This window comes from Homarus americanus, unplaced genomic scaffold (genome assembly GCF_018991925.1).
Source record: "Homarus americanus isolate GMGI-L3 unplaced genomic scaffold, GMGI_Hamer_2.0 scaffold51476, whole genome shotgun sequence".
Taxonomy (NCBI): Eukaryota; Metazoa; Arthropoda; class Malacostraca; order Decapoda; family Nephropidae; genus Homarus; species Homarus americanus.
The window spans coordinates 5,314,987-5,337,884 of record NW_024736148.1 but is presented as its reverse complement, the minus strand read 5'-3'; the positions used below and the strand labels follow the sequence as shown (position 1 = coordinate 5,337,884).

Genomic DNA, 22,898 nt, shown 5'->3' with positions numbered 1-22,898 from the left:
TTATGAAACAAAGTTTTCTGAGAATCAATCAACATACTGTATTGCCAGAAAGGAATAATCAAGGAGTTAAAAATTATAAATAATACGAACAAAATAGCAGTTCTTAAAATAAGGCCGTATGAGCTATGCTGTCGACGGCCAGGAAAACAATACGTCACGATATATCGGACCAAGAAGTATTGGGGTCATTGTACTGGGTCTGTTAATAAGAGGTCTTAATAAATGCTGTCCAAATGAGCGACATGCCTTTCTCTCTACTTACATATTATAATAACTACCTGTTATCTTCCCTATTATACATGTCTAAGTACAAGTTATTTACGTAGGTCGATATTATTTACAAAATAATTAGAAAGGCAGTCATATATGATGTAAGACATTCACAAATTAAGAAAAACAACGGAAAGAGTTATTTAGCATAGTCTGCCAATTAAGTAGTTCTCTAACAATGTTTGTGATGGTGAAAGTGCTGCCATCTTGAGAGAGAATATTTGAATGGATAAAAAATCTAATTCAATGCTAACTTTTGACAAACTATCGAATTTTCATTCATATGATTCACAAAAAATCTTACATAAAAGTGTTTTGTTTGGAACAGTTTTAAATATATTATTCCATAGGGGATAATTAAGTGTGTGTTGGTATTTCACCTCCACAATGACTTCCTACTTGCTCCCGATGGCATTCATGACAGTGGGTGGACTCGGTGTTGTGACTTGCCGTGAACATGGCTGACATGACCAACGACTCCACTCGTCGCCTCGTCTCCAAGAAGCAAACCTTAGATGATGCATACGCGGCCCCGGCCAACTTTTTAGAAATAGATGTAGTGAACCCTATCACCCACGGTGTCGGCAACAAAAGATATACGGACTACGAAGTTCGGATGCGGGTAGGTGTTTCATCATTCTTTCCTTCCTGTAATTCTCATTTTGTGGATTAGTAGAGTGATGGTTAACCTCAAGGCTTATGGAAATTTTGTTTCTGGTGCAGGCGATGTAGTTAATATAGAATGGATTTGCTTTCATAAGGTCATGTGACGTGTGTGAGGAGTCATGGTGAGGGTGCAAGGGGCGGATACCTGAGAATCATCATTAATGTTATTCATATACGGATGTGGTAGTCGGGGGAAACTTAACAATATGTTTCAGTTAATTGTATTGTGACTCACATTAACATGTACGATATTTGTCGCATTAAAAATTGAGATATTTACGACCATGAATTAAAAATCTTAATGTTGTGTTCTGAATATCTTGCCTGATTCTGGAAACCCTGAATATAAATTAGGAATACTGGAGTACAGAATAACCTACATGCAGGAGTTGGATATCATTAATCAGGTTAAGTTCAAGTCTTCATCATTAATGTAATTAAACTTGACCCAATATTTTGGGAAGGTTGTGATCGTAAAAGACATGTTTTGAGTGATTATGAAATTGTGCCCAAACTGAGCCAAAGAATTTGCCTTTTATTATTAATTTAGAGGAGACCAGTAAAACGTTACTGTAACTCTGCATCTCGGCTGGTTAAATGGAGATTGAAATTGACAGAAAATTTGACTGCCTATCGTGATGCATATTTTTTGTTCATTTTAAGGTACTATGTGTTGAGAATGGTCTGGCCTTAACAACTACCTGAAAAAATATCTCCATACTAAATAAAAGCCTTCTTACCTCGAGAAACAGAAGGAATACGTTTTGCAATAATTTACTTTACAATGTTTATTTTTCTGTGCATGGAGTAACAGCTCTCGACCTTCCATTTTTTATGTCCAAAATTGGCGGAGGAAGATGGCAAAAGCCATGTTTAGACTGTAGAAAAGTTTATGGCTAATATTGACGACCAACCCGCTGACACGTTATTTGTTTTGATGTTTATATTCTTACTATATTTTCATCAGTGACTTGTGATATGATAATCAATTTTTTTTTGGGGGGGGAATTGCTTTCTTTGGTAGATAATTAAACAACTAGGCATGCACCACTTGTCTGGTGCACACTACTTTGTCTTTCTCGGCGGTGATGCAGCGGTACACAGCCAATCATCTTTGATCGATGGCAGTCGCCAGTGTATATTTATGAGCCACACTAACCGGGCGGCTGCTCTCACGTCCACAAAAAAAATAAAATTACACCATATCATAGTAAGTGCTTTATTTAATGTGCTGGGGGGGTTAGGAGGGTTAGCCTCACGGCTAGGAAATTAGGTAAGATTATGTAGTTTTCTTTGGTTGGGTTAGTGAGGTCTTCTAACAACACTTCTGCCTCTTTTTTTTCATATCAACTAAGGTTAGGTTTAATTTAGAAATAACCACTTTTGAAAACATTTACCTTCACATCGGTGTCCACTATAAAGCACTGTGAAATTGCAGTGTTTTTAAATTCGTTTTTAATGAGAAATTGGCGGTGGGTCAGTCGTTAATAATTACCAAATTTATTTTCAGAGGAAATTATTTGGTGTATAGTACATATACAGCTGTAGTATATTTTCAGAAACTAATAATAAAACCATATTGTCACAAGTACTGTACAGGCATCCCTCACTATTCTAATGGGTTCTGTTCCCTATCATTTTTTGTATAAGCAAATATCACTTCTGGATAGTAAGAAAGAGGTGTAGTATTATAGTGTACATTTGTAGAGTGAGGGATACCTGTACTGTGGGTTATGAGGAGCACAGAACTGAAGTAGAAGCACCAGTACACCCAAAAACAATGTGTGATGTCTTTTACTAGTATCAATTAAATTTGCTCTAACAATGCTACAATCTACCACTTAATTCACTACAATGACTTCACTAGCTCCAAAGTTATGGTATTTTGAAGGTTCGTAAACTTTAACTGCACTTTCTTTGTTTTTCATTTACGGTGCTTGTCCTACTTCAGTTCCATGTGCCTCATATGCTTTCCTTAGACACATGTTCATGATAGTACAGTATCTATTTATATATACCCTGTAATTATCTATTTTATGGAAGCCTCTTGGTTCCAAACTTTTCGGTTGCCATATACTGTACTGTACAGTACAGTACTGGAATAAGGCCTTGTTCATCTCGGGAAATCAGAACTGGAGTTCTGATAATACTTCTGTCATATGTTGTGTTAATAAATTTGATATACCATTCAATATACTGCTTGGAAAATAAGATTACATAACTTATGTATTTTGAATAATAAATTGGAAAGAATAAAACATGATGCTGATGTAAATTAAAAAATTAAGATTGCATGGAATATGGTACATTTTCAGGTTTCACAAATACTGTACTGTATTGTTTTAGCATGAAACGCCAGGTTTTGTGAGTGTGTTGGGATTGAGGTTAAGTACGGTGAAGGTGAAGAAGCCTAGGAAGTGCTGCAGTTGACCTGGAGGGGACCACTGTTGCCTGTTGCACTTGGCACTCCTGTACACCACTGTTGATTTTGTCCCCTGATTTTCTTTTATTTGTTTTGTTGTATGAACCCTCTGTAAGAACTTGCAAAAAATACACTACAGTAAGATCTCATATTTCGTGCGATTTCATTTCGCAAACACTACTTGATGTAACCAAGTCCTATATTTGGCGTAAAATATTAGTGAATTTTGCGAGATCCAGCCAGCTGAATGCTGGCCACTGTCTTGAATGACATCACAACCCTCATACCAGTTGGTCATTTCTACTGCAACGCATGTTTTGTCAACACGAATTGGTTGCAACGCGATTGATGAATAAGGGAACGCTGTTTGTAAAATGCGAACTTTTGCGTGCGAATGTTGGCTATAGTGCGATTCCATCCTCAACATTTTAAGCGTGGCGTGGAGTTATGCATGTTTACAGTTCACTTTCGACACCACATGTTCAATTGATTCGTGTCTTTTGTTTGTGACGTGTGTTTTAAGAGATACTCTGTAAATTTTTTATTTTTTAGCTGTTGCCTATAAATACTGTATGAAAAGAATGTTTCACAGTGAGGACTAATAACGGTTTACACCAGCACTCTCTGTTTACATGACGTGATCAGTTGAATTGTGCGGTTTCTCTTGATTGCTCCATGATTTTCGCTATTTTCTCCTATTTTGTTAGTGTTTGCAATGAATACAGAAAGACAAGGTAAGAAGAATATTTCCAAGAAGCGTTCTGGTGATCGAATTGCTGGTAGTGAACTTAAAAGACGTTTACAAGAACGCAACTATCGCGTTGTAGCCTGCGCCATCCTAGCCACCGCCTGGGCTGGTATTGTGTGCTGTTTTGGGTGGGGCTACCACCTGTTGAGTCAAGATAATGGCCTCTACCTCTACTGGGGGTCCTACTGGTGCTGGTGGGACAGACCCACCTAAGCAGCCAAATAAGGAAAAGGAGAAGCTGGACTATCATAAGGGAGTTAAGTTTGCCAAGTACTCGATGCAGGATAAGCATATTTGAAAATATAGCCGAGATAAAGTTTTTCGCCTTTTATGTCCGACGCCATAATGGCAACAAGTGAGGCTGAGAGATTAAATTACAAATCTTGATCTGATGTTAATACAGTATACTGTACCTTTCACCCTCATTAATCAGGGCATCTAAGAATATCCTGCTGATGCTCTTAACAGATTCTCATGACTGACAGCTCCTCCCCGACTTACGACCACCCGCACTTACGACCTGCCTCAGTCGTACCAAAATTTTGTCAAATTACGTATTTTCGAGTCCCAACGTCAGTACATAGACAAAATTTTTGTTTGTAATTCACTTTAAAATGGCTGGTAAGCTTAAAAGTGAGAGTTTTGTGGTGCTGAGAAGAAAGAGACACCCATTTTAGATTTTCTATGTATTATTTAAGCATTTTCAACTTACGATCAGTTCTACTTACGTCCTGGATTTGGGTCCCTAACCGCATCGTAAGTCGGGGAGGAGCTGTATATCTGTCCGTTATTCATGCATTTGATCTCCCACCTTTCCTTTATTTTTTCCTTTTATTATGTTCCCACTCCACTTACACTTGATGAGACTTGTTCTTTACATATCCATAATTTGAACTGTTCCTCACTGTTCATGTGTACAGTAAATGCCAAGTGTTGGGCACTTTACAGTAGTACTTTACAGTATATGAATGCTGTTTACTTATGTCTTGAGTTTTATGCTTAAGATATTGTAGGCATTCTTATACAGTATGTCTAATGTTCTAGCTTTTGGTTCAGTTTCTTACACAATACATTTTAGCTTTGTTAGCATTCTTACACATGCAATATTGTAAGTTCTCAATTTTCCTTTATAAATATTTAATTGTGCATATTCTGATGATTAATTACCTGACTTGTTGTGAATTCTTAATTATTATATATTCTACCTTTCAGACCAACCTACCAGTGTTTAAGGTGAAGGAATCGAGCGTACGGAGGAGGTACAGCGATTTTGAGTGGTTAAGAAATGAGCTTGAAAGGGACAGCAAGGTAGAGTAATTCTGCATATACATTATGATTTGCAGTGTTTAACCAGGGTAGTGGTCACACAGTTCATGTATTGTAGTGGTTACTGTTTTTAATTTTTAATTTGAATTACCTTTAGTAGCTCAGGATTAATTTAACCCCCCCCCCTCCCTATTTTTTAACTTGGGAGGTTTTCTGGTCAGTGTGATCTTGAGAGGTGGGAGAAATGCAAAATTAGTAGATAGGGATTGATGTCTACTGTAAATACTAGAATACAGTTTTTATGATAAATTTTTTATGCAAAAAGTAGGGGGTTAAGCTATACTGTAGGTCTGTGTTGCAGCACTGATCTTTATAGCAGAAATTTTAAATAATTGTGTTGCATAGTCTGCTGGTCAAGTTGGTTCTCATATACAGTACAGTACAGTACTGTACTGTAGTTTTTTCAACTTGTCAGCTGTTTTCCACTACAGTACAGGGTAGCCAGAATATCACTCATTTTTCAAGTACCTAAACAAACTTGATATACAGTACACTGTACTGTGTTTTTACCTTTCACAGTAGGGCTCCAAAATAGCAGTTTGGTATTAAGGGTGTAGCATAAAGTATTTATCTACAATAACCTATGTCTTTGTCAAGTGACATGTGATACCACCACCAAGACTAGAATACAATCCCATGGCAGAGCAAGACCTCACAGTAGCTCTTAACTGTGTAGTACTGTATTTTACGCCATATAAGACACACCCCATTTCAGCAGGGAATATTTAGGAAAAAACTTGTGTATTTTCCTCCTCTAGCCATAGTTTTCTTAAAATAATATATACAGTACCAGTTAATGTGAGGAATAAATAAAATTACTACCAATAAATAAGTTAAAACAAAAAATACTATACAGTATAGTCTGATTTTACACGGATATTTTTTACGTGGAAGGTCATTTACACTGCACCTGTTAGAAGTGATAATTATTATTTACACGGTGAATTCCATCATGTACGCTGCAAGCAGCAGGGCAAGGTGCTGGGCGCTGACGTCAGACTCACGCTGGTGACGTCGCACACTGTGATTGGGCCACGTATCCTTACCACCCACACACCCCTCCTCCTCGCGTTGTGATTGGTCTAGGCGTCCTTGCCACCCATGCTCTCCGCTGCCGCGTCAGTCTCACTGTCTCCACTTATAATCACTCGTGCCCAGGAACCAGTGCTTTTTTTTCTTTCTACACAATGGCTTCCACTGGACCCCCACCACCCCCGAGAGGCCCTGAACTACCTGGCCAATGTACAGTATTGTGTTGGCGATAGCCAAAAAAAGGGGAGTCTGGCGGTCGGCCCAGTCTCTTATTTCAATTAATCCCATAGGTTCTGTTATTTTATTTACGCGTTTCGCTTTACACGCAGTCCTCCATGGGTTTAATTAACCGCGTAAAACCAGACTATACTGTACTGTATTTCTATTTTGCTACTGGACAAAGAAATTTGTCAAATTCACTACACATGGGAGATAAACTCGGAAAAGTTGAGTTCTCTCACTCCTGTCTTCTCATAACACACGTAGAAAGATTATTCTCTTTTAGGTTTATTTTATTTTTTACCTTCTGTATGTAAGATTGAGTGTGCGTGGTAGAGGGACGTGGCAATAGTGACGAGACTGTATTACTATTTCAAATACAAAACTAATATTAAGTACTGAAAAATGGGTTATGTTGCTATTTTTTTTTTTTTTTTTTCTTGTCCTTCCTAATGATGATGCTCTCTTGGAAGTATATGTCTTAACATTTTGAGGTTTAGTGGATGTTTGTTACTGTGTATTGTGCATTAACAACAGACTCCTCATGCTTTTGTGTGACTTAAGACACATTGATATTGAATAGCTTGCACTCCATGGTGTTCCAATAGTCCATTTATCAGAATCGTGTCCAGATAAAGAGAAACATATTAAGATAACGATAAATCATTTTTGTCAGATTGTGGTTCCACCTCTCCCTGGAAAAGCGCTAAAGAGGCAGCTACCATTCCGAGGAGATGATGGCATATATGAAGAGGAATTTATTGAAGATAGACGCAAAGGACTTGAAGTTTTCATCAACAAGTAAGTCGTGATACATAGAACTTGGCTTTAACATTACGGTTATAAGTGTGGTTTATGAAAGACAAAGTGAGATACTGGTATTGACATGAAATATGGGAGGTAAAGGGGAAAGATGTCAAATCAATCTAGTATTAGATTCAATTTGAAGGAGAGCTCACCAGACAGGTTCAAAAAAGTTCCTGAAAACTTTTTGTAAATTTAGTTTTCATAAATCTATACAAATTTTCCTAGAGTTGAAATGCATTCCCCCCAAAATCTTAAAATGATCAAATTGTCTTTAATATCAGCTTTTGGTCTACACAGTGATTAGAAGAGATTAATAAGCATAGTAGGTGAAATATATGTAGTGCAGTAATAGTTTTATACAGCACTTGAAGAGAAACTGGACGAGATTTGAAACGAATTGAACAGCATGAACCATTAAGCCAACATCCATAAAAATTATATTACATACAGTAATGCAAGTAGTCTCCACTTACTTGTACCGTGTAATATGAGAGATGTGGTCTAAAAGGTTTCATGCTAAACGAATCTAAAAAGCCATTGAAAGCTATGTAAAAAGGTGAGATATGCATGTTTAAAAGAACGAAAGAATGTTTTAGTGCAGGCTAAGGGAACTCTTGATGGATTTAGGTCTTATGTAATTGAAGGTGGTGCTGGAGACTTGTAACTACGTAAATTGTATCATACTTCAGCAGTTGTTATTCAAAATCTTTCCAAATATTGTACTGGTTAATATTGATTAACTGTTAAGATTAAATGGCAATACTGTTCCAGTGTTTTTCGGTCAGCTGTTTACAGTACCCCCCAAAATTTGGAGCTGTCTTGAACATTTCTGTTTGGCTGCAACTGTAAGACAAATGAAGGGGAAATTGGCACACGCTGATACACAAATGTGATAAGAATGGGTTCAGTGTTAGGCATTTTTGGTTTTAGATGTTTATATATATACAGTGGTCCCTCGGTTAACGAGCACAATCCGTTCCAGGTGGTTGCTCGTTAACCGAAAAACTCGTTAACCGAAACCATTTTCAATGGGTTTTTGGGTAATTGGTTCCAGCTCACTGAAAATTGCCTAAATTTAACAAAAAAGGTAGTAAAGTACACTTACTTTGAAGTGTGTATGTAGAAGGCTCCTGGATGATGATGCTGATGTGAATTTGAAGTGGGAGGTGCAGGAGGAGAAGGGAGAAGAGAAGGAAGTGGAGGTGGAGGAGGAGAAGGGAAGGAAGTGGGGGTGGAGGAGAAGCATTTTACTGCTTCTTGGAAGGCGAGTCACCTTCCATGAAAATGTCAGGAACCTCTGGACTGACAGATTCACCAGCAGGAACATCCTCTTTCCTTCTTGAAGTGGAAGGCTAAGGGCTAGCATCTTGCTCCCTCTGCTTTTTACTGAAGAAAGTGTCAATTGTGGTCTGTGGGACATCTCTCCTCCTCATCATTAACTTATGTTTAAAGGAGGAGACCATTTTGTCCTCAACATGACACAAAGTTAGTTCAGCTTTTTCCACATCTGGGTGCCTTGAAGCCAGTTTCCTGAACTTCTCCCAATAGTAAATAACATCTTTCAACTCTTCAGTTGACATATGGTCATCACTTTCCTTTTCCTCCTCACCATTGTCAGCCTCTAACATCTCATCCAGTTGCTGCAAGTCTTCAGGAGTAAGTTCCTGCTCATGAGACATCACAAGCTCTTCGACATCATCCTCCTCCACTTCAAGGCCCAATGACTGACCAATGGACACAATCTCCTGGTCCAACTCTGTGTCATCCTGAAATCCCTCAAAATCATGGACTTCTGATGGCCACAGTGCTTTCCATGAAGAATTGGGGGATCTAGTGGGTGACTTCTTGCTATGATGACACAATCAATTTTACAGCCTCCAGGATGTTGAATTGTGTCTTCCAGAACTGTTTCAGTGTTAGTTCAGGATCAGTGGAAGTTGCCTGATGACACCTCCTAAACATTTTCTTCATGAACAACTTCTTGAAGTTGCTGATCACATTCTGGTCCATTGGCTGTATGATTGATGTAGTGTTGGGAGGCAATGACAACACTTTCACAAAGTCAAATTGATACTCCAAAAGTTCTGGCAAGTTCAGGGTCATGCCCAGGGGCATTATCCATGAGGATAAGAGCCTTTAAAGGGAGTTTATTGGTGGTTAGGTAGCTCTTCACAGAAGGGCAAAACACCTCAACAGCCCATTCATTAAAGAGCTGTCTTGTCACCCATGCTTTACGGTTGGACTTCCAATAAACTCCAAGATTTCCTCTTACCACTTTTTGTTGTTTGAACACCCTGGGGTTCTCAGAGTGGTAGACAAGCATAGGCTTCGGTCGGAAATCCCCTGAAGCATTGGCACCAAGCAAGAGTGAGACAGTCTTTCATGGGTTTATGCCCAGGTAAAGAGGCTTCATCTCTGGTGATGAATGTTCTTTTGGACATCTTTCTCCAAAACAGCCCAGTTTTGTCCACATTGAACACTTGCTGTGGAAGATAATTTTCTTCTTCCACCAGTTCTTTAAACTCCACTAAAAACTTTGCTGCCCCTTCCTTATCAGCACTAGCAGCCTCACCATGCCTAATAACACTGAAAATGTGACTTCTTTTCTTAAATTTTTCGAACCACCCTTTGCTGGCCCTAAAATCTTCAAATTCTGTGCCTGAAGAACCAGGTTGATCTGTCTTTAAATGTTCGTATATCTCCCTGGCTCTTTCACAAATAAATTCAGTGGAAACTGAGTCACCTTTCATCTGTTTTTCCCTAATCCAGATGAGAAGTAACCTCTCTGTTTCTGCAATTAGGGATCTACCTTTAAACACACTGGTAGATTTCTCTCTCGCTTTCACTTATTTAAGTCTTTCTTTCTGTGCAAGAATTGTCGACACAGTTAATGTCGACATGCCATATTCTTTGCATAGCGCATTTGTTCTAATGCCTTCATGTTTTTTTTTATAATTTCCTGCTTAGTTTGGATTGAAATTGCTTTTCTTCATCTCTTAGGCCCCTTGCTGGATTCTAACAATCCCAACACGTGATATTTTAAGTTTAAACTTGCTGTAAATAAAGAATATTTTCTTTAAAATAACACTGCACTATATATTGTCAATATGTAAAATAAATTTCAAAATGACCAGTAATTTGCTTGGAAACACAAAAAAAGCGTTTAGTTGAAGAGAGTCTCGAGCAAGATGTTACCTTCACTGAAAAGACAGAGACTAACGCTTGTTGGTGTGTTGACAGGCTGGATGGCGCGCATAAAACTAGTTTCATTACCTTCAATTATGTTCAATAATTGTTAAAATGACTAAACAATTTAATATTAAACTTTTAAAATTATTGAATTGTATATACTTCTTGATATTTACTAAAATAGTAAAGAATTTAAGCCCTAGAACCGATTACTGTATTGGCGGACTAATACTACAGCTGGTTGACCGCCTAGTGCAAGCGAAAACATGTTCAGGTCGGCTCGTAAGAAACTCGTTAATCGAGGTATTGCTCGTTAACCGAAGTTAAGAATGCTATGGAAGGTAACTCGTTAACCGAGGGACCACTGTACTGTACAGTTATAATAAATGAAAATTTGATTTTTCTGTGACTCCCCATTTAAACAAATAATCAGTGTGGGTGCAGTGTAAAAAGACTTGCTCCTTGAATAATATAACAGTTCGTCTTCCTTTTTACTGTTGTTGAACCTGGGTCGTTTCAAGACAATATTACATTTTTAAATTCCACAATCACTAGGCAAACACTGCCTCACATTAATCCCAGAGTTGACGATTATGCCAAAGACTGTGAGCATGGCCAGAGATTTTGGGACGTTCAGAATAGTGTCATCTGCTTTTTGTAAACTGAAGTTGTCTTTAGAAGTAAAATTTCCTTATTAGTATTATGATTTATATCGATTGAATAATTTTACATGTATCATGCACTCCGCTTGATTCTTTTTAAGTTGAGTAAGTTGTCTGTCAGTTTAGGCATTATTGGAATCTGTTGTGAAAATTTTGTATATCACAAAATCCTGATATGTTTTAAACATTAAATTCTATTGGGATGTAGACTAAATCAAGAGTGAGGATTTTAAACTAATAAATTTTCCTCTCCTCCTCTCTAGAGTTGCAGGTCATCCACTATCTCAAAATGAGAAATGTCTGCATATGTTCCTAAAGGAAATACAAATTGACAAGCAATATACATCAGGCAAAATCAAGCAGAGTTAGATGATATATATATATATATATATATATATATATATATATATATATATATATATATATATATATATATATATATATATATATATATATATATATATATATATATATATATATATATATATATATGTGTATATATATTTCCATATACATATAAAAAATTTTATAAAAAACATTTTAAATTTATAAATATGCTACATACTACCCATTGAATAAAAACTCTTCAAATGTGTCCCTGTTTGCTGAAGAACACGTTCAAGCACAGCTGGAGTTATGCTTGTAATGGCGTTGGTGATACGTTGTATGGAAACTTACATACATATATATACACACAGTTGACCCTCGTTAATTCGGACTAATAGGGGGGGAAGGGTGTCCGTTTTAGCCGATTGTCCGAATTAACCGATTTAGGGGTTAATATTGCATTATATTTCAGTCAGTTTTCGTCACGATTTTATCCCACTTTCCACTGTAATACGTATGTAATTTCAAGAAAAATATTACATTTCCGTGAATGTATTATATCAAGCACAGTATGAATAGAATATCATTTTAATATAACAGTATTTTAACCGAAAACTATTGAAAAAACGAGTAACTTCTCTTGAATATCGGAAGGTTAGGTAAAATCTTTTGTTTTCGTTATGTATTTTATCCTATTTTACATTAAAATACATCACGTTTCAGCAAAACTACTATTTATTTCCGAGAATATATTCATTCAGGCGCAGTTTAGGTAAAATATACGTGTGATGTAACAGTTTTTTAACTGAAAACGATTCGAAAAACGCGTACCCTCTAGCCCTGTTCAAGGAGAGGACTGGGAGAAGCTGTTTGGTGCTGCAGACGATGACAAGGGAAATGATTTTGATGGATTTTAATGAAAATATTCAGAAATATGGTATCGTAGTATTTATTAAAGTCAATTAGGACAGAATATTATTTTAATACAACAGTTTTTTAACTGAAAACCAATCGAAAAGCGATTACGGTAACATCTTTTGAACGAAAGAAAGCGAAAGTCATTGTTTTCGTCACGATTTTATCCCACTTTCCACTGTAATACGTACGTCATTTCAGCAAAAATATTACATTTCCGTGAATGCATTATATCAAGCACAGTATGAATAGAATACCATTGTAATATAACAGAATTTTAACCAAAAACTATTAAAAAAACAAGTAACTTCTCTTGAACATTGGAAGGTTAGTTAAAATCTTTTGTTTTCGTCATGTATTTTATCCTATTTTACATTAAAATACATCACGTTTCAGCAAAACTACTATTTATTTCCGAGAATATATTCTTTTAGGCACAGTTAAGGTAAAATATACATGTGATGTAACAGTTTTTAACTGAAAAATATTCGGAAAACACGTGTACCATCTAGCCGATACTCAACAGCTGGTGGTGCGTCATGTGTCGTTGTAAACAATAGGAGGTTGAAGTAGATTACCGGGTATTACATTAAGTGTGAAATATCAAAAAGGTTTTTATTACCGGTATTTTTTGTAGATCAATGAGAACTGTGATACTGTATATGATATGATAAGTTAGCCTGTGCTAAGAACTTCAACATAGACTACTGAAAACACGTTGTAAGGTAATTTAGCCTATTGTAAGTTGGTGAGCTTCATTTGCTGAAGGAACTGCACAACTTTTCATTACTAATTGGTACATATTTTACGTTTCCATTGTTTACTGGCAGTAAATGGTAAATATTTTTCATGTCTGAAGCTAAAAGTTGCATCCCCCCCCCCACACTAGTGGTGGAGATGTTACATTTAACCAAAAAGACGCTGGTGTTTTATCCCAGCAGTGGGTGGACCAGCATTTTAGCTTAAGGTCCGCATAGGTAATATTCCTACAAATCTAAAAAAAAAAGGTTCAGATTTTGTCCGAATTATCCGAAATCCGGATTAAAGGGGTCCGAATTACGAGGCTTGTGTGTGTATATATATATATATATATATATATATATATATATATATATATATATATATATATATATATATATATATATATATATATATATATATATATATATATATATATATATATATATATATATATATATATATATATATATATATATATATATATATATATATATATATATTTATAAGTTTAATATCTTTTCTCAAGAAGGAATATTTTTATACTACAATTAGGAAAATTTTTTTGAATCCATTAGCTTAGTCCAAACTTTCTAATTATTTTTATTATTATATATCCCCCATAAGATTCCAACTATGATATTTGAGGGAAGAATTCAAAAGAAATATAACATTCATATAGAAGGCAGATAACGGTATTTTTTCTTTGAATCATGTTTGGATTTTGTGGCTGCTTCACCTGTTTAGTGTTCCTGCAATGCTATTTAAAGATATGACTGCATTATTTATTTATTTGATTTGGAATGTCTTTTGTTAAAATATCAAGAGAAATGTTAGTTATCTTGTAAATTTGTACATATAAAGATATAAAGGCCAAAGATTGATTTATACAACTGGTTTGCAAGTGAAGACTGTATTAGAATATCATTTGTGGAGAAGACTGGATATTCTGGTACAGTATTTGAAGTGTGGACATTTTCTTCTTCTTTTTTTCCTGCAACTACAGTACACTGCCCATATTTTGGTTACATTATATAACAATTATACTTTTTTTTCATTTAAAATGGGATGATGTTTAGAGAATCCTCTAATACTAAGTCACATAAAGAACCATATTTTAAAAACTGACTCAAATTTAGTCTGAAACTTCTGTATGTTAGTGTGATTGTGAAGAAAATGTCTGTTGCCAGCTGTATGCTCATGAAGAGTTAGTGTTTACTTTTACACTAGAATAAGGGTTGCCTGGGCAAGATAATTGTGCTGAAGTAGTTAATAATAGAAGCAGCATTTACAGATAAAGAGAACCAATTTTGGAAGATAAAATGAAGTTTAATGTGGCTGGTCAGAAAATACGCTGTTTACACCCAAAAACATTGCATGCTATCTTTGAACCCAGGAACTGTACCCAAACCTATAGAATCAATTTTCCATTATTAAAGCCTGAGAATTGACTAGTGCTATACAGTATTACCCCGCCTAACGCGGTTTCACTTAACGCGTTTTATCATATACGCGGTGCCTCGCCAGAGCTGAACTTTCACTTAACACGGATTTTTTCCACATATACGCGGTGAGTGTCCGGCTCGAGACGCTATTTTTAGATTTGCCCCACCCGCCACCCTGCCTGACTGCCTGTTTTAGCTCATAAAATTCATACAAATTACCCGGCCAGAATATAATTTACATTGCTGGAATTCTTATAATTTGGTGATCATTTTGAATATAAACATCATATATTTTGCATTAGACATACAAATTTTAGATAAAATTTTTTCTCAGAGTAACTATGTTATCTTTTGTGCAAAATATGACATTTATATTCAAAATATTCCTGGTCTTACAAGGAATCCAGCAATGTCAATTATATTATCCTAACTTTAGTTTGAGGTATTATTTATTAAAATTTAGTGGTTATCCCACACATCTCCTTGGGACGGTTGGTGGGGGTGGGGGGGAGGGAGGGACCGACCGACCATCTGTTACCCAGTGAAGAATTATTTTTTTTTTTATTAACTGAAGATATTTGTTTTAGCTCATAAAATTCATACAAATTACCCGGTCTGAATATAATTTACATTGCTGGAATTCTTATAATTTGATGATCATTTTGAATATAAACATCATATATTTTGCATTAGACATACAAATTTTAGATAAAAAATTTTCTCAAATTAACTATGTTATCTTTTGTGCAAAATATATGACATTTATATTCAAAATATTCCTGGTCTTACAAGAAATCCAGCAATGTCAATTATATTATCCTAACTTTAATCTGAGGTATTATTTAATACTAAATGTTAAAAACCCTGGAAGGGAGGATTGGTGGGGGGTGGGGGGGAGGGTTGGGACTGACCGGGCGGTTGGAAGAGGGGGGGAGGCAAGGTGGGGTACTTTGATTGACAGATAGTGTCGTGAAGATTATTTTTTTTTTTATTAACTGATATTTGTTTTAGCTCATAAAATTCATACAAATTACCCGGTCAGAATATAATTTACATTGCTGGAATTCTTATTATTTGGTGATCATTTTGAATATAAACATCATATATTTTGCATTAAACATACAAATTTTAGATAACAATTTTTCTCTAGGTAACTATGTTATCTTTTGTGCAAAATGACATTTATATTCAAAATATTCCTGGTCTTACAAGGAATCCAGCAATGTCAATTGTATTATCCTAACTTTAGTTTGAGGTATTACTTATTAAAATTTAGTGGTTTTCCCCCAAAAATTTCTCTGAGAGGGAAGAGCTGGCAGTGTAGTGTGAGAGGGGGAGGGAGTTGAGTCCATTATTTGAATGGACATTAACTTGGCGACTGTATTTCTCTATTTCTCTTAAGTATTAATTGTGTGCATGTACCATCATAAAATTAAGATGTTATTTTTACTACAACATAGGTATGTGCCTTCAAAAAGTGGAGTTTGGGGGTCGGGCTGGTTTCTATTGGAATTAATCCCATATGTTCTGTTGTTCACTTAACGCGGATTTCACTTAACGCGGGACCCTCTGGGTTCAATTGACCGCGTTAAGTGGGGTACAACTGTACCAGAAAAACACCATAAATACAAGAAATATATATAATAATTTCAGGGGGTACAAGGGGAATAATGGAAACGTACTTGATAGTGTGGTGTATCATATTGTAAGAGTTAACTAGTACGTACAGTATACCATAACTCTTAACCCTTAGACCCTGGGCATCGTAAAACCCGCCGAACACAAACATATTTTGGTAAATTTTTTATTTTATTTATTTTTTATTATTTTTTTTTAAATCCATTGTTTCCTTATAAACAGGTTAATAAATATAAGAAAAATACCAAAAGAATGTACAGTACTTACTTTCATAGTAGCATGGTTTATCAGCAGTGTGGAGTAATAAAAGATGTATTGTTTGAAACTACTGTGCACAGCGAGCAGGAAGTAATGTTGACACTTATTTGCAACACACAATTCTTACTTGTAAGGCACTGTTATATCATATTTCTATCTTATAGCTACTACAAAACAAAATATTTCTATTTTCCTCAAAAGGACTGTAAAATTCTGAACAGTAGGAATATTCAGGCAGCAAAAAACTTAAAATTCTTTTCTTTTCACTACTTTCAAGTACAGGTACTCCTTGACTCACGACATACTCGACCTACAATATAATCGACCTACGACCACCCAGACATACGACCGCCTCAGTCGTACCAAAATTTTGTCAAATTACGGATTTTCGAGTCCCAACGTTAGTGATTGCGCTGTGTACTGACAAAGTTTTCATTTGTAATTCACGTTGAAATGGCTGGCAAGCTTAAAAGTGAGAGTTTTATGGTGCTGAGAAGAAAGACACCCATTTTAGATTTTCTATGTATTAAGCATTTTTGACTTAAGACCTGGATTTGGGTCCCTAACCCCGTCGTAAGTCGGGGAGCAGCTGTATATACCTGTACACTATTTACATGTACAATACTTCCACTGAATTTAGAACTAATTGATCATGTGGAAGTCTTTGCAACAAAAAATGCACAAGGCAAATCCATACTCCTTGCACCAAGTCACCATATCTGCATCGTGGTTCACTGGCTGGCAGGGTGGGGAGTGGGAGGGAGCGCCAGTCTGTAGGCTTATCACTGTCTTCACATCATCTGGGTTCTGTTTCCTCATTATTGTCTTGGTCACCCAATACTATAACAATGCCACTCAAATCGAGCCACTCTTGGTGAACAGCACCACTGTCAAGCATATGCCTTTGCTTACTTGGGTGTGGAGGAGTGAGGTGGGTCATGTGAGAGGTCTAAGGATACTTATCCCTCAATATCTGGTGGGTAACTGACCATGAGTCTTGAGACAAATACATGCAAGTCAAGTTACCATTTACAAACACTCCCATACAAAGTATTTCCTCCCTCCTGGATATTAAAAATAGGACGCAAAAATTAAGAACATTCAGGAATGTCACCTGAGATTTAAGGGTAAACTTGGTATAGTAGGGTCGGGATATATCACGAGATAGGGTCCAATGATGTTTGCTATATACTAAGTCGTGATATATAATTGCGTGTAATCAATGGGGAAAATAGGATTAGGTTCTGCAGGCCAAGAAAAGTGACTGAACTTGACTTAACGAGTTCATTTTCTTACTAACTAAAGCACCAATGAACACTAGACTCGGGAACAACAGGCTATTTCAATATCAAGGAACACCAGACTCAGCAGCTGATGCACCATCCTGGGAACACCAGACTCGGCAGCTGACGCACCATCCTGGGAACACCAGACTCAACAGCTGACGCACCATCCTGGGAACACCAGACTCGGCAGCTGATGCACCATCCTGGGAACACCAGACTCGGCAGCTGACACACCATCCTGGGAACACCAGACCCGGCAGCTGACGCACCATCCTGGGAACACCAGACCCGGCAGCTGACGCACCATCCTGGGAACACCAGACCCGGCAGCTCACGCACCATCCTGGGAACACCAGACCCGGCAGCTGACGCACCATCCTGGGAACACCAGACTCGGCAGCTGACGCACCATCCTGGGAACACCAGACCTGGCAGCTGACGCACCATCCTGGGAACACCAGACTCGACAGCCTGGGAACACCAGACCCGGCAGCTGACGCACCATCCTGGGAACACCAGACCCGGCAGCTCACGCACCATCCTGGGAACACCAGACCCGGCAGCTGACGCACCATCCTGGGAACACCAGACTCGGCAGCTGACGCACCATCCTGGGAACACCAGACCTGGCAGCTGACGCACCATCCTGGGAACACCAGACTCGACAGAGATGCCACACTGTCACTCTCACTTGACAATCCCACACCTACATAAATTAACACAAAAAATATTAGTTACAGTATTAAATCTTTTCCATTATCTCACTTCACTTTTCACGTCACTAGCAACCCACTTACACTCGCTTTAGAAATTGGAATCTGCACCAGACTAGGCAGTTGACGCGCTATCCCGAGAACAACAGACGACTCGCTGCCACTCTCACTTAACAATCATAAACGAACAAACCAAAAATATTAGAGTATTAAAAATTTCCATTAAGCTTTCCATTATCTTCACTTTTCATGTCACTAGCAACTCGTTTACACTTGCCTTAGAAGTCGTAATCTGCAGCAGAGTCGGCTGCTTTCTCGTCACTCACTCAGAAAGACTGAGCTGGCGAGCGTGAATGTGTGAGTGAGCAGCCAAGGTGGCGCCTCTGGTGAGTAAATAACACAATGGTTTGCCGTGGCGGTACATTTGAAATATTTCCTGCCCAATTTCCCTCGCGAAATAAAAAAAAATATCGCTATACTATATAGGAAAATTTTGATAATTTTGGTAGCTGCGATATAAAAAAAATCTTTATAAAGTCGCGATATATCCCTACCCTACTGTATCCCCATTTCCCTCTGTTACCAAACTTAGTTCAATGTATAAACAAAGCTATTTTTGTGGCAGAAGATAATTTCACAATCCAAACACAAGGTAGCCACTTTACCTCAATGATGGTTGGAAAAAAAAATTACAAGAAATGATTGACTTTTTGGATTATTTTCTGCTTATATTCATTATTAACATGTGCGAAGATGGATTGTGATCATGCTTCTTAAATTAGCTTCGTTCATTAATATTTTCTGTATACTGTAGTTATATGGTTATTTTCTCTTCTAGTCAATCACAGAAGCCTTTACGTCTATCTTGCAGTTTTAGGATACACCTAGCTATTAGCAGAGTACAGTAGTGTAAAATTATGTCTTCCCGAACTTTTTGCACTGTTGTGAAGGGTCGTCGTAAGTGGTGGTGTCTACTCTGTTTCATTAAGTTTCAGAATATTTGTTACCTCAAACACTTCTGTTCTCTCCAATTTATATTGCTCCAGTTGTCCCTCCCACAGTTTAGTCTCGCTCAGTCTATTTGTATGTTCAGTACATTTAGATTTTGTGGTTATTTGTCACATGCACTCACAAAACTACCTATGATAATTTACTTTTCTTAATTCATTAATTTTTTATCTATAGAATTAGATACAGTACCCATATTTTTGCTAGATGTCTTTTTCCTTTCCAGTTGCTCTCTACACTTGCCTTGTAGCACTTTTACTATTGTTTTCCTTCTGAATTATTATTTTTTTACATTAATGCACCCCACACGAAAATGGGTGAGGAATAACAATGATCGTTCGTGTGATGATTTTTAGGTTACTTATATTAACACTTGCAAGTTATTGCCTGAATAACAGTTGTGAATATCCATTACTAACCTCACCCACCCTTTGTGTGCCTTTCAGAATTGCAGGACATCCTCTTGCACAGAATGAAAAGTGCCTACACATGTTCATTCAAGAGCCAGTCATTGACAAAAACTATGTGCCTGGCAAAATTCGCAACACGTGAACCTGCCCTACCCCTCAGTCTAAGTAACCAACATGGAAGCTCTGTAATCATCTGATACACCTAATAGATGTAATGATACTGAAGATCAGATCTGCTGTACATGAGGATGGGATTTGTTTACCGATATAGATTGTATCTTTTCCCAGTAGCGGGATGCTCATCAACTCTCCAAATATTCATGAGTTGTCTCCCTCTCCTGCTAAGTCACCCAAATTTCTGTAGCATATCTTGCATTTACACATTTGCAGTGACAGAGTTCGTTCATCATTCATCACTTGTTTTGGTCATTTAAGATGCTTAAATTCACATATATATATGCTCTAAATATATTCGAGCAATTTTCCCTTCTTTTACAATTTGTAGCTCTGCTTACTTGAGCAGACAACCCATCCAAATGTGATTGTGATAGGGTCACTGGATTCTAACTGAAGTTGATTGTTTTTCTATTCACAACACCAACAAACCTGTTTTGCTGCTTGAGGGTTAAACACCTGTCATTTACACTTGGCAAGTATTGTAGTGTGTAAAGACTAGGATGTGAATCCCTTAGGTGGAAAACTCAGCTTTGACTTGGCATGCTGACACATTTCCCTTGTATAAAGACATTGTCATGAAGTATTTTTTGTGGATGTGATGGTGGAGAGTCATATCACGTGGGTTTTGAGGTGCTTGGCCATTGCTTTGAAATGATTAATAATTTGATGATCATTATATTTTGTCTTAATACATACTATAAGATAACACAATTGGACACTTAAAGTTTTTAAATTGTCTGTATGATCTAAATTCATAATTGTTCTGTTTTAAGATTCATAAAACTTTTGATTCATATAAACCTGAACTGTCCTTTGTAAAACTGTGGCTTTGGTCTAAGACCTAACTGTCTTATTAAAAATGTATGTAATATTCCTCCATAATTGTTTAGCTCACCTGCAACTACAAAGATTTAGTTTTTTAACAGGACTAAGCTAGTGTAATACAGAAAAGATATTATATTGTTATTTCTAAAATATTCTGTTGACCAGTAAAGGAAATATTATCAAGGGATATCTCGATCCTGAAAAAATTTAATTTAATTTTTTATTAATTTTTTATTTATTTATTTATTTTTCTTTTTTTTTTTAAAGGTATGTCACCTTGAGTTTGATCTACATGTCTTAAAGGTAGTGGCCTCACTTATTCTAATGATTGTCACATGTATAGAGGTTTATGGACCTAACCTAATATTATGAGGTCATTATATCCAGGATAAATCCTAGACAATTTATAAATAATTTTATAGGGGTTAAGTCTTGTATGATTTAAAAATTCTAGATACTGTATTGAAAAAATCCTATACTGTATATGTATTAAAGTTGTGAAGGATTATCTGAAACAGATTGGGTATGTGAGTGATGGTTTCATTCAGTACTTTTAATTCAGGTATTGTTTCATATATTTGAGGCCTTTACTACTCACTCATTTTTTTTAGAATAAGTTAATTGTATCCTGTTTTAAGATTTACATGTGAAAAAAAAATAATTCATCTCTGGTCATGCTGTGGTTGTCAGTCTTATTTGTGGACATCATGGCAAAAAAATATAGAACAAAATGTGATACAATATCAGTTAACTTTATCAATAAATATCACTTATGTGTTTATAGTTTTCTTCTTTTCCTATGGTTTATAACTTTTTATAATCGAGTTTATATGGAACGAGTTTTTAGGCAGAGGATAATGTCATTACTGAAACAATAACAATTTGGAGCTAGAGATCAAATTACATTGTTACCTGGTACTGTAGTTATTTCAATCTTTGTCATTACTTAGTGTCAAAGTCAGCAACAGTGTATGACAAAGTGCAATGCTGGATATCTTGGAGAATATTTAACCTTAACCTCCAAGATAATGTTCGCTCTAAATTTTTTATTCCAGGTATGTTTTTTCTTCAGCCACATTCCGAGCGTCTGTATTATGCAGTACATGTGGTATTATGCTTCTCGTTTATCAGTGTTATCTCAACTTTGTTCAGTTATAGTACTGTAGGTTGTATGATCACTTATGAAAAATGTAGTAAGGAAAAATTTATTCAAGCTCAACTTGATTAGCTGGTTGACTTAATTTATCCTGCTGTATGTAAATTGTTCAGTGAACTTCACATTCAAAATGATAACTTGCATTTCTATAAATGAGCACATGGTAACAAGATGCTGTTGTAGTAACAGCGATCAATTAAAGATTTTTTTTTTAGAATACTATACGGGTATACTGTTATTAAATTAGGTGTGGCAAAATGAATTGACAGTATCCTACTTAACATAATTAAAATACATTCTACTAAAAAGGATCATAACACTGATAATGAAATGAAAGTCAATTAAATTATAATAGCAATCCGCTACCTACATGAAGGATATTAAATTAATTTTTAAAAAAATAGTATTTACAATACTGTAGTTCATACAGTGAAATGGAATTCTGTCCCCAAAAAGAATGATATACTGTTTTTGCACAACTTAAGTGGTGTTACCTTCAAAGTACAGTACTATAGATTGGTGTGTTTACATATTGCCAAATTACAGTTTATTAAACCAAAGATATTAAGAGCCTTATAAGACAACACAGTATCACAACTCTAGCCACCCCCTAGACATGGAGGATTTCAGTTATGGCAACATAGACAATTTTCTATTTCAA

General features: G+C 36.3%; 1 protein-coding gene across 1 annotated transcript; it reads left to right on the top strand.

Annotated features, from left to right (window-relative positions):
- The first annotated feature begins 670 nt into the window (after positions 1 to 670).
- On the top strand, positions 671 to 21,133 carry LOC121872081 (sorting nexin-12-like). The gene is made up of 4 exons (XM_042374770.1): positions 671 to 892; positions 5,319 to 5,414; positions 7,360 to 7,484; positions 20,116 to 21,133. Exons 1-4 carry the CDS (start codon positions 728 to 730, stop codon positions 20,219 to 20,221), a joined length of 492 nt encoding a protein of 163 aa, XP_042230704.1. The 5' UTR covers positions 671 to 727; the 3' UTR covers positions 20,222 to 21,133.
- Positions 21,134 to 22,898: the final 1,765 nt, after the last annotated feature.

What these genes read in the sequence shown, in the direction of transcription:
- LOC121872081 (XM_042374770.1), top strand. Translation starts at nt 728, where the DNA reads ATGGCTGACATGACCAACGACTCCACTCGTCGCCTCGTCTCCAAGAAG. An exon ending in ACTACGAAGTTCGGATGCGG is followed by an intron (nt 893 to 5,318) that starts GTAGGTGTTTCA and finishes TCTACCTTTCAG; the next exon opens with ACCAACCTACCAGTGTTTAA. An exon ending in CTTGAAGTTTTCATCAACAA is followed by an intron (nt 7,485 to 20,115) that starts GTAAGTCGTGAT and finishes TGTGCCTTTCAG; the next exon opens with AATTGCAGGACATCCTCTTG.